This window comes from Orbicella franksi, chromosome 1, assembly GCF_964199315.1.
Source record: "Orbicella franksi chromosome 1, jaOrbFran1.1, whole genome shotgun sequence".
Lineage (NCBI taxonomy): Eukaryota > Metazoa > Cnidaria > Anthozoa > Scleractinia > Merulinidae > Orbicella > Orbicella franksi.
Genome location: NC_138145.1, coordinates 11,635,128 through 11,646,345, shown reverse-complemented (window position 1 = coordinate 11,646,345; position 11,218 = coordinate 11,635,128). Strand labels below are relative to the sequence as shown.

The following is an 11,218-nucleotide window of genomic DNA, read 5'->3' as shown; positions in this document are numbered from 1 at the left end:
TGAAAATCATCGAGCCTTATAATTTACTTAGCACAGTGTAACAGTTGCTCTTTGGTTGGGAAATGATGACTATGACACTGTCCAAAAATGCACAGGGGCAGTTTATGAACAGCTTACACAACTTCAAACAATCAAACATGCACTAACCCACACCCCTGATTCCCTGGCGTTTTTTGCAAGTATTTCGCGAGCGAAAGTACAAAAATAAACCATATGCGCAGTAACCACAGACACAAGATCAGGTTTCAAGACATCGTTTATTTAAAGTTCAATAAATGATGGGTCGAAATATTAAAAAATGTTAACAAAAAGAACTCAACCTGATGTACAAAACTGGTGAGAAAACAAGAAATTATATTATTTCTTTACGGCACGACAAAAAGTCCCACAGAAGCAAAGAAAATTGACTTTGCGAAAATGAGTTAATTATTGACTTTGGAGGACAAAAAAAACGAAACCAAATACAACTGAATTTCATTCTCGTAACGGCTAACATTTGAGAAAACAACGAAAAATAAAAGCGAAGAACTCTTGTAAAATCAATCTGAAAACAACAAATCGAGAAATTTCTTCGCCGCGCGACGAAATATCACGGAGCTGCGAAAGAAAGATGAAAGTCGTAAATCAAAAAGACGACAAAAACAAGCGGATTATTTTGAGATCAGTCGTATTTCAACTGTGTTATATTAGTGGCCATTTTGATTCTTTTCCCAGCGGTTCTGTAGTCGCTTAATAAGACGCGGAAATATTTGAACGAAGCAAATAAACAAAATAAACAAAGCGCCTGGAGGTCGCCATAAATTACATATGCAGAAATCCAGCGTGCAAGTTACTGTTCACTTTTAAAACCTAAAATTCCCAAATAGAGGGAACCAAATGAAAGAAATGCGTAAGAAAGGTCAATAACAATACATTTTCATTCAAGCTGAGGCGAAGAAACCTATTTAAAAGCAAAAAATTGTTCAAAATTTTGCACACGTGCTTCGCTGCATGACCGCATGTTCAAATTATTCTTTACGCTAACGCTACAGCTTGAGTTTTTCGTGCCGACCGCTTCTCCAAACATTTTAACGCCTGTGGCTTTACCAGTCGTTCCAAAAGTTGAATTTAACTTCGAAGTAATAATGTACATCACCATTTTTGTTTCTTAAGTCCGAAAAGATGCTTTAAATCTGCGATCTGAAAGCGCTCTGATCTTCATGTTTTCGCGGTGGTTGTAGGAAGAAAACCTTCTTCACCAGAAAGTCCTACGGACTCTGTACTACTTGATCTTCCATACTGAGGCCACCTAAGCATTGATTTGTATTTTTCCTTACTATTTTAAAGCCCAAAGCAGTAATTTATCCCTGTTAGGAGTGAAAGCAAGACTTTGGAAGTTTTAAGATTTGTCCCTTAAACGCGCCATGATTACCTGCACTTTTCGAGCGCACGATTTTAAGAAGAAAAACCGTCTTTCTAGACAGCAAGGGGCGGAAAATGGGTGGAGCAAACTTTACAAGTAGTAGGACACAAAAAACCTCATAGAATAAAACTATTGTTCGCCCGTGGAAGTAGAGCCTGGAACAACGAAGCTGCGAGAAATGTTGAACAAAGTCCCGTAACTGATGGAGGAATTGCCATTGTTTAAGATCTCTGCGACGACACCAATGAGAATCCGGAGGAAAGATATCCGATTGTACAAGATCCATCTTTAGTTCGAGCAGCACAGATGGCTTCCTTGCGTCTCCTGCACACACTTCCTTCAACCAGCAAAGCTGAATACGCCCTCAAAATGTATGGATCAATGGAAAGAAGGTTCAACCACCTCTTGCGGGAGAGATCATGTCATGTGCCCATGCAGAAGGCCCACAAGCCAACTCACTGACTTTGTTGGTCTAGATAAACGTGTATTGAACTTTTCTTAGTTTAAAAATCTTTAAGAATACTCGGTAGTAAAGTTATAACTCCACTCACAACCAAAGCATGATGAGAAAAAAAGCCTTCCGACTGAAAACTGCCATGTTTATCCTCACAGCGCTATCGATGTGTCGATGGACTACATGCCGAAGGTCAGGACAAGCTCTACTAGGCGCGCAAAGAATTCTGTGCGGTTTTAAAAATAATTGCTCCTTGAAGACGATTGGTTAATTATTTACGGTCAGATCACCTGGCGAGTCTGTAATATCTTTTGGAAGTATGTTCCACACTGTTGGAGCCGACACCGCAAATGAACAGCCCCCGTAGCCTTTTAAATTGAAACTTGGCTTGTAAAGAAGATTCTGAGTGACGATCTAAGTGTTCTAGCTGGGTTGTAGGGCTTAAGCAGATCTACTATATTTTGATAAGCTTCACCACGAAGAGCCTTGAGTGTAGTTTTGAAGATGATTCTTTGTCCTACCGGAAGCCAGTGAAGGTTCTTGAGCAACGGAGTAACATGATCAAATTTTTTTGAGAGGCGGATAAGCCTGGCTGCACAACTGTGGACTAGTTGAAGTCCCTACAACGTAACAAAGCCGTGGACGATAGTTTTTTAGTCTCACAAGTTAAGTGTCATTGTCGGGGAAAACTGGGCAGGACCAAAAGATCGAGGTCGGCCGTTTACCTTCATCTTTTCACAGTATAAATGCTATCCGAAAAGATTAACAACCATGACACTTGCTGAGGTAGGCGTTCGTTTTTCTTGGAGATATCACCACATCATGATTTTGGCCTCTCAAGCGGTCTATAGTGGCCCAAATTTCGGGCAACTTTAGGTGAGCCTAAAAGGTACTTCGTACAAATTCCAGAAATTCTTATTTTCGTGCGATAATATTTGTCCCTTTATTAGTTGACTGAGATATATTTGAGGTCTTTCGCTTTAATGCTACGGTTTTCACGAGGTACCAAATATCGCCGCCGAATCGTTAATGAGCGTGACCTAAAATTTAGCCATTTTCAGCGAGTCGTTTTTCAAAAGTGCGGTAGTTTTTGTCCACAGAAAAACATTTTTGTGATAGTCGTTTGCACTGCTATCAATATGCAGTTTAGTCAAAATAGGTATCTACAAGCAAATCGGAGTAATTGGTCTCGCAAAGTCCAAAAAAATCATTAGTCAGAAATATTTCCCGCCAAATGTTTAACCAAGAATATAACCTTATTCCGACTTTCTACTATTGTTATCCATGATTTACTGAAAGATCTGAAAAAAATAGTTAGTTGGACTGCAAAAAAGAAACTATTTAAGCTGTGACATCGTTATTAACCTCGGTAAACATTGCAAACTCGCCAAATCCTTACCATTGTCTAGGCTAAATTTTCCCGCGAAAATTCTATTTTTAACGTCACGCTACAGAAGTGTTGTGTTCAGGATTCTTGGATGTCCTCAGGCTTTCATCCTTAAGGTCAAGATACCTCAGTGTATATGAAAAGGTAAGATTGCTGATAATGGAGAAATGTGCCATTCTTGTTTCTATCTTGTTTATCGATCGACCCTAGATCTTAACTGTATAGATCAGGTGTACCGAGTTCTTTACAGTAAAGATAGTCAGGATCAATATTTTTTCAGTGTAGCAATGTTGATTACATTATAGGAGGGGATTTAAGGTGGCCGAATACAGTTTTCGCGCGCGCTTTTGCTGATGCAATTCAGCGCGCGCACAAGGATTGCAAAAAACAAACATGCCGTCGATAGAACGATCATTTTATTTACTCAACACCCGCAGCATCTGTGCTATTTTTCTCTATAATTGAACGCAGTGTATTGATGGCTTTAGTCTTTTATCGTAAAGATATGTTAGAAAAGGTAAAGATGCAAAGAACTCAGCAATTCTCGGCTTTTTCTTTGTTACCGAAAGAACCCAGTTAAATGCAGAGCATGCGTAGTAAGTCAAAAAATTGTGATTGAATGAAAATTTGCACTCTCGGAAATACGCCTATTTCTCGAGAACCGCTCATTAGAATTTTACGAAATTTCGCACGAAAATACTTTAGGAAATAAGTAGCTGGAGAATTGAAAATAATTGAACTTTAACAAAGGAAACTCTAGATATTCCAGTAAACCTTCAACAAGGGATAATTAAAGATCTCTCTGTTAAATTATTAGCAAAATGGTGTTAACTTGTGAGAATCGTTACACGCTTGTTGTATGCAAATTATAAAGAAAATCTAATGACTAGATATTTCTGCAAATAAACAAAACCGAGTTTTAAGGCCTGTTTATTTTTATTCGTGTTACCATGGCAACGGCACATACGTCAGCTTAACCATCAAAAAACTAAAGGTTGTGTTGTTAACTTGCTTGCTGCCATTTTTGGCGACCGAGAGATCAAGGGTTTTAGAGAAAAAGGTGAATGAAACACAGGTATTAAAAACTGTGTTCAGCCACCTTAATACATACCTTTATGATTGAAAGGGAGGCGCGGTGGCCTCATGGTTAGTGCGCCCGTTCCCGGAGCGAGCGGTCCGGGTTCGAGCCCTGGCTGGGGACACTGTGTTGTGTTCTTGGGCAAGACACTTAACTCTCACAGTGCCTCTGTCCACCCAGGAGTATAAATGGGTACCGGCGAATTGTTGGGGAAACCTAACAAATTGCGGGGGAGTGACCTGCGATGGACTAGCATCCCGTCCAGGGGTAGTAGAAATACTCCTAGCCGCTTCATGCTACAGCAACCGGGATAAGCTCCGGTAGCTATGAGCCATTCGGGTCACTTTACACTTTATGATTGAAAGAGAGCTATAAAATCTTACATGTAAATTACCCTGTTCAGTACAGTCAAACCTGTATATAAAAGTCCTGAATTTTAATACAGGGTTTAATAGTAATAATAAAGGGAGCCAGCCCCTTAAAAGGGGCTATCCTCTATTAAGCGGCCAGTTTTCAAAGTCCCGATTTTTTTCGTTCATACAAACCCTGTATTTGTTACCTAGCTGTGCTTGGCGGCGACCTCTGTTAAGCGACCGCGGCCACACTGTAGCAGTCCTATGTTTGTCTTTCGTTGTTATTTATACCTGTATTAAGCAGCCACCCTTGAACAGAAACTAAGCCACATGTCATTTTATGCGGTATTTTATTGTGTTTAAATGCAATCCATCATCACTATAAAGAAATAGCATGTACAAAACTACTGTAAGTTGAGAATCGGTCGTTTAGTATCGTTAACGCTTCGCATATGTCCGCAATGTGCTGAAGTACAGTACCATATCATTAGACCATGCCCAGTGAGTATTTTTAGTGATCCTGTACTACTCGGCGGCCACCTGTATTAAGTAGCCAGTTCCTCAAAGTCCTGACGGTGGCCATTATATACAGGTTCGAATGTACTTGGATCGCAACAAATTGAAATAGTCTTCAGTAGCAATTACTGTCCAATACCCTAGTCGCAAAGGCTTTCCCGTTCGTAGTTTTCGAATTTTCATCGGCCAGTGGTCTAGGATCAGGAAGGAAAGAAAGTGTGACTTCTTCCGTTCCTGTATAAAGGCTAGTATTTGCTTGAGTAGAGAAAAGTGAGAATCTCTTTCCAGTGCATTGAGTTCAGGATTCCTTTTAAAAGTTCTAACAGAAAGGAGAAAAACTTAATCGTCGCGAACGTGAATTCAGTTTGCGTTAGTCAGGGCGCACGCGTTACACTATCGTCACGCAATATATTATTTCCGCCAAATGTATGAAAGCTCCCGTATGATCTTTCCCGCCTGGGCGCCCTCGTGTGTTTTGGGTTTCGCTTTCGAGGTCTTTCAAAACCCAACGCGGTGTTGTTCGTCAGAAGTGTTTGGAGTTGAATCGCATCGTAGAAGCGATCTGGTAAGTTATTCGTTTTATCCATAGTGACTCAAGTATCGAAATGCTATTACCTAGCCTAAGGGTTGAGATTTTCGGTGTTTTAATACGCTAAGCGAGTTTTCTAAAGTGACTTTTAAAGTGAAACCGAATCGATCGAAGTGCGAGCTGTTACGATTCACTCGACAGCCGAATGATGTGCAGGTAAAATGGGAATATTATTCTTTCAAGAGTCAGGCAGATGTTGAATCCGTTTATAGTGACTCAATACTGACTGTTTTCATGAAAAACCGATGAAACCAACGATTTTATTATCCAACTGCAGCGAATACCGTCCAAACAACAGTACAAATATACAGCGATATTGTTCAGTTATTTGTACAGTAGAAAACTTGCTTGCCATACAGGTCGGCGCGCGCGCGCAAAACTCTCACACTCTCCCTCTTTCATTGCTAAATTTATTGATAGTAAATCTCTTATTAGATGTTTTCGTGTGTAGTATTTTACTGGTTTGTGTTTTGACTCGCCCTATGGGCTCGTCTCACCAAGGCATCTAATAAGTTATATTTATTGACAGTAAGTTAAATCCACGAGGTGGCTCTTCATCCGTTAATATGTAGCTAATAAACAATGAAAACAAATTCAGAAAAATTTAGATAAATGAGTAACAAGATAGTAGTTCCGAAACTTGGCTAGTTTTCTTCATCAACAATTGCATGCAGTGTCAAAGCAGAAACCCACTTTGGGAGCGGGGCGGGGGGGGGGGTGGTCGTAAGAGGAGGGGATAGGTGGGTGGTTACGATATGATATCGTATCGTTTGAGGAAGCTGTGCAACCCTACACTCTATGTGAATATGGTTTAAACTTGTGATAAGTTATTTTTAAGGCTAGTAGAAACAGGATTCTGTGATAGTCCCTTTTTAATACTGATGTTCCTGGGTCATTTTTTTTATTGTTCCTTCCCACCTATGTTCCACTTGCCCACTTGAACAGAACTGCAAAAGGATTTTAGCAAGACCAAGAAAACTATTGCTGCTTTTGGTGTAACACTAACTTACATCTTCAAAGCTGTTCAAATTATGTAGTGGTTACATGTATCATGAAATGAACTCTACAAGAGATGAGAACCCAGGATGGTGCAGGGGGGGGGGGTAACTTTGGGTTCTCCCATTGCTTGTGGCACTTCCAATCACAGTGATGGAGAGTCAGACAGATTGATTTTACTATTTTGCTCACGCCCTTGGGTTATTGAAGTAAGGCATATCAATTAACTTTCACTTTCAATTAAATCTTATGCTTTAGTGAGCACAGACAAATAAATATATCAGAATTATTGTCCTCTGATGAAATGTTTATGTTTTAGTTATGGTAATTTTGTTCGGTTCATTTAGCCTGCAGGCTCCCATAAACAATCTCTTTGTAAAATTAAAATTAACAATGCGTTTGAGAATTATTTCTGGACGCAAAACTCTCAAGAACCGGCGTTTGCCAGAAGTTCCTTTCAGTGGGACTAAATAATCTGATCAGAACTAAGCCGGAGCGCTGTCCATTTGGTCGAACATTCCTGAAGTTTCCTTTTTGAGGTAAATGATATCCGGGCTCTTATGGAAGTCAAGATTCCCAGAAAAAAACGGAAGCGGAAACCTTGTTTCCCGGAAAATACCTTTTTTCCGAGAATTTTTTCAGTGGAACGAGAAAACGTTTCTGAAGTAAATGATATCCGCGCTCTCATAGTAGTCAAGATTCCTAGAAAAAAACGGAAGCGGAAACCCTGTTTTTCCCGGAAATACCTTTTTTCTGAGAATTTTTTCAGTGGGCGAACCGAGAAAGCGTTTGCTATTTACCACCGTAGGGAATTTTCTGATTGCTTTGGCTAAAGTAATTCGAGGTGAGAAGTATCAAAATCTCTCGGTTACTACGAGCGCCTTTATTGGTCAATTTAGCGGGCCGTATTCTGTTGTACGGCCCGGTAAAATTTAAAGTTGTTTTGCAAAAATGTTTCGTGATTTATCGCCAGGTGTTCTTAACTTTTATAGTAAGTTTAAAACTTTTTCTTACGGTAAATTGTGTATGAAAACGTGCTAACGAGTTAACAACGATTTCAAATTGATCAGAAAGCTAGAAATGCATTATCCGAGGTTTAAAATTGATAAAACATGTTAGCCTTACGGCCCACGAACAGGGGCAAGTTGGAAGCGGATCCGGAGTAGGGGACCGTGCTCAAACCCCCCCCCCCCCACCTCCCCCTCCTTCAATTATACAGGAAAAGTAAGACCCTGTAGGCCAGAGAAAATTCAATCAGCTCCTTAATAATTCGGGGTCCCACTTAGTATGCAAGTGCATTAGACTACAATTTGACCCTGTTAGGGAACGAGAGGACAGCCTAGGTCATGAAGCGAAAACGTTGCGAGACCTAATCATTTCAGGGAATGTTACACGAGGCAATTTTCTCTCAACTTGTGTCGCGACAACATTGCGAGACGAGGCAAGAAAAATTGCCTGGTGTCAAGGGACTGATCTGGATCATAGTCTCTTGGAGGTGTAACAGCGCTTGGACGCTTAACTCCTACTCCTAATCACAGTAAAATGTTGCTCTTGGCTACTCACTATCCCATGTCCTCTTGCTACCAACCCCCCAACATAAAGTCACATTTATTAGCCTGGTTTCGGTTAGAAATCGATTACACTATGAATGTTTTTGGCTTCAGGAATGGATTCTAAATACTCACCACTAGATCTTCCCGTGAGCGAAGGCAAGGATATGGGCGAACGAAGACTGATTTACTCGTTTAGCAAAGAAGAACATGCCAGACTTCTTTTCAATAACCTCTGCGAGATGCAGGCTAAGGAAGGGCTCTTGACGGACGTAGTAGTGCGCTCTACATCGAAAGATCACGAAGAGCCGTTCCACTCCATGCTACTTGCAGTATGCAGCCCAGTTATCAAACAGAGTCTTACAGGAGAGCACTTTGATTGTACCACGGGGATTATTTCCTTAAAAGATTGTACCGCAGAGGTGCTTAAGGCCTTTCGCGATTTCCTGTATCAGGCCGAGTTCCCTCAAGACGAAGGATTGCTGTATCCCCTAAAAGCGTTTGCCGAGAGGTACGGCATCGATTCTCTGCAAAAGATGTGTCAAGGAGAAGAACATAAGGATCAACATCGCGCACTCTCGCAGCTGTATGGCATGTTCCAAAAATCAGAGTTGACAACTACTTTGTTGGAAGATCGGGAAGGCAACACACAGTTTGCTGTCCATGGACCACTCATTGCAGCAGCGTCGCCAGTGTTGAGGCAAATTCTCTCAAATGAACTGTTCTCTCAAGAAGGGACTAAGTATCGCCTGAAAGAAGTCTCCTCGAGCATCTTAGGAGATCTTATAGAGTACATATACACTGGTGACATCACACTGGAAAAAGAGAACGTGGTTGGTTTACTTAATGCAGCTTGCCGTTATGAGATTCCCGCGCTTGCCAGACCTTGTTGTGATTGGCTGAGTCTGCAGCTGGATTCCCATAACGCGGTCGGTATTTTATGGCTAGCGAGGAAAGATGAGAGTATATACACCAAAGATCTTGAAGAGGAAGCCAAAACCTTTATCATCGCCCACTTTAGAAGCGTTTACGAAGAAGACGAATTCGATGAGCTTGAGTATGAAGATCTGAAAGAAGTCATACAACATGATGATCTCTGTGTGGAATCTGAAGGAGATGTGTTCGATGCTGTTGCTAAATGGGTAGAAGCGGACGAAGACGGGCGTTCACCTTACATGGAGGTTCTACTGCAGTGTGTTCGGCTGAACCTCACAAGTCTGGAGTTTTTAGACTATCTGCAAGAACATCCCCTCATTGTGAAGTCCGCACGTTGTCTTGAAATTGTCCAGAATGCTCGAAGAAAGCTAGCCGAAGCCCGTTTCTATCAGGAAGCCACAGACAGAGGATCATTTGATAGCCTCCAGGATGCTCTTTTCCAAACTGACGACATCCCAGAAGAATTCCAGCCGACTGAACCAAGAAATCCAGATTTAGAAGTCTCTCCACGCACGGGCCGAAGGAAAAATGGAAAGCCTAACCTGAGGTTGAAAGAAAACAGACGATCTTTAGGACTGAAGAAGAAAGATGGATCCCCGGATATGAGGTTTAAGATCAACAAAGAACAGCGGCCACTGAAAAAGGACGGCACACCTGATACAAGATTCAAAGTAAACAAAGACGCTGTTACCCAGGCATCTTCCCAGAAAAGTTCAAAGTCGTCTCCAAAAGAAAGCACTCCAAGCTCTGGCCCTGTCAAAAAAGATGGTACACCAGACATGCGTTTTAAAGTGAATAAGAGTCCCCAAGCGAAGATACCTTCATCTGGCAGTGTGTCATCGCCTGTGAAGCGAGATGGAACACCCGACATGCGTTTTAAAGTGAATAAGAGTGCCCAAGCAAAGATACCTTCATCTGGCAGTGTGGCATCGCCCTTGAAGCGAGATGGTACACCCGACATGCGTTTTTCTGTGAACAAACAATCCAGCAACCCGGTGGTTTCATCGCAAACAAGCAATCCAGCTCCACGATCATCGTATACAGCTGGTCCAGTTAAGAGGGATGGGACCCCAGACATGAGGTATGCTGTAAACAAGCAGTCTGCCTCTCCTTCTCCTTATAGCAGCTATGGAGGAAGCACACTATCACAGCTGTCATCCTATAGCACTCCAAGCGGTCCAGTTAAGAGGGATGGAACCCCAGACATGAGGTATGCTGTAAACAAGTCATCTTCTGGAAGCCTGTCTTCATGGTACTCTTCTGGTGGGTCAAGCTACAGCTCTAGATCATCTTCCAGGGGAAGTGTTTTCGGATCAGGTTCCTGTGGTCCATTGAAGAGTGATGGTACTCCAGACATGAGGTATGCTGCAAACAGGTCCTCCTATTCACCTAGTGGTGCAAGCTACAGCTCTAGGTCATCTTCCAGTGGCCTTAGCTATGGGTCCAGTTCCTGTGGTCCGCTGAAGAGTGATGGCACTCCAGATATGAGGTTCAAAGCCAATAGGCGATAGTTAAAACCTGAAGTGTACAACTTACTTCAAGTTGGTACCATTTAAGGGTCGGTTTTTGTTGACTATTTTTGAATTACTAGCAGACAATAGGTTTTACTGAGCATCCTCTTTATCAGTGTATAGAAGGATGCGGTGAACTAGTAGTTTTGGTGTTTTCCTGCTTTGTGAAAAAAAATTGTTTTTTTTTTTGTACTTAAAGCTTTGTAGGGCTCAACAGTGCGGTCAGTTTCGATTATAACTTTCACAGGAGGCTTGACTTCTGGAAACGTTCACAAGGGAATTGTTAAGGCTTAGCTGTGATGCCGTGTGCAACGACAGAGTTGGAGTACTTCGTTTGATGTAAACCGCTGACAGTTGCAGTGACTTTGTATTACATGAACTCCTGTCAACTAGGAAATGTACCTCAGTAGAATAATCGTAGTCTTGTAAACAAGAGAACTTGGGTT

The 11,218-nt window shown here is 41.6% G+C and overlaps 1 protein-coding gene across 1 annotated transcript in view; it reads left to right on the top strand.

Moving 5' to 3' along the window:
• LOC145490360 (uncharacterized) overlaps window positions 1-10,778 on the top strand; it is a 47,899-nt gene extending 37,121 nt beyond the window's left edge. The window contains exons 2-3 of the mRNA XM_081469488.1: window positions 4,370-5,755; window positions 8,440-10,778. Coding sequence (XP_081325614.1) covers window positions 8,442-10,772 — 2,331 coding nt within the window. The 5' untranslated portion in view covers window positions 4,370-5,755; window positions 8,440-8,441 and the 3' untranslated portion in view covers window positions 10,773-10,778. The remainder of the gene's footprint in view (window positions 1-4,369; window positions 5,756-8,439) is intronic.
• The last annotated feature ends 440 nt before the right edge of the window (window positions 10,779-11,218 follow it).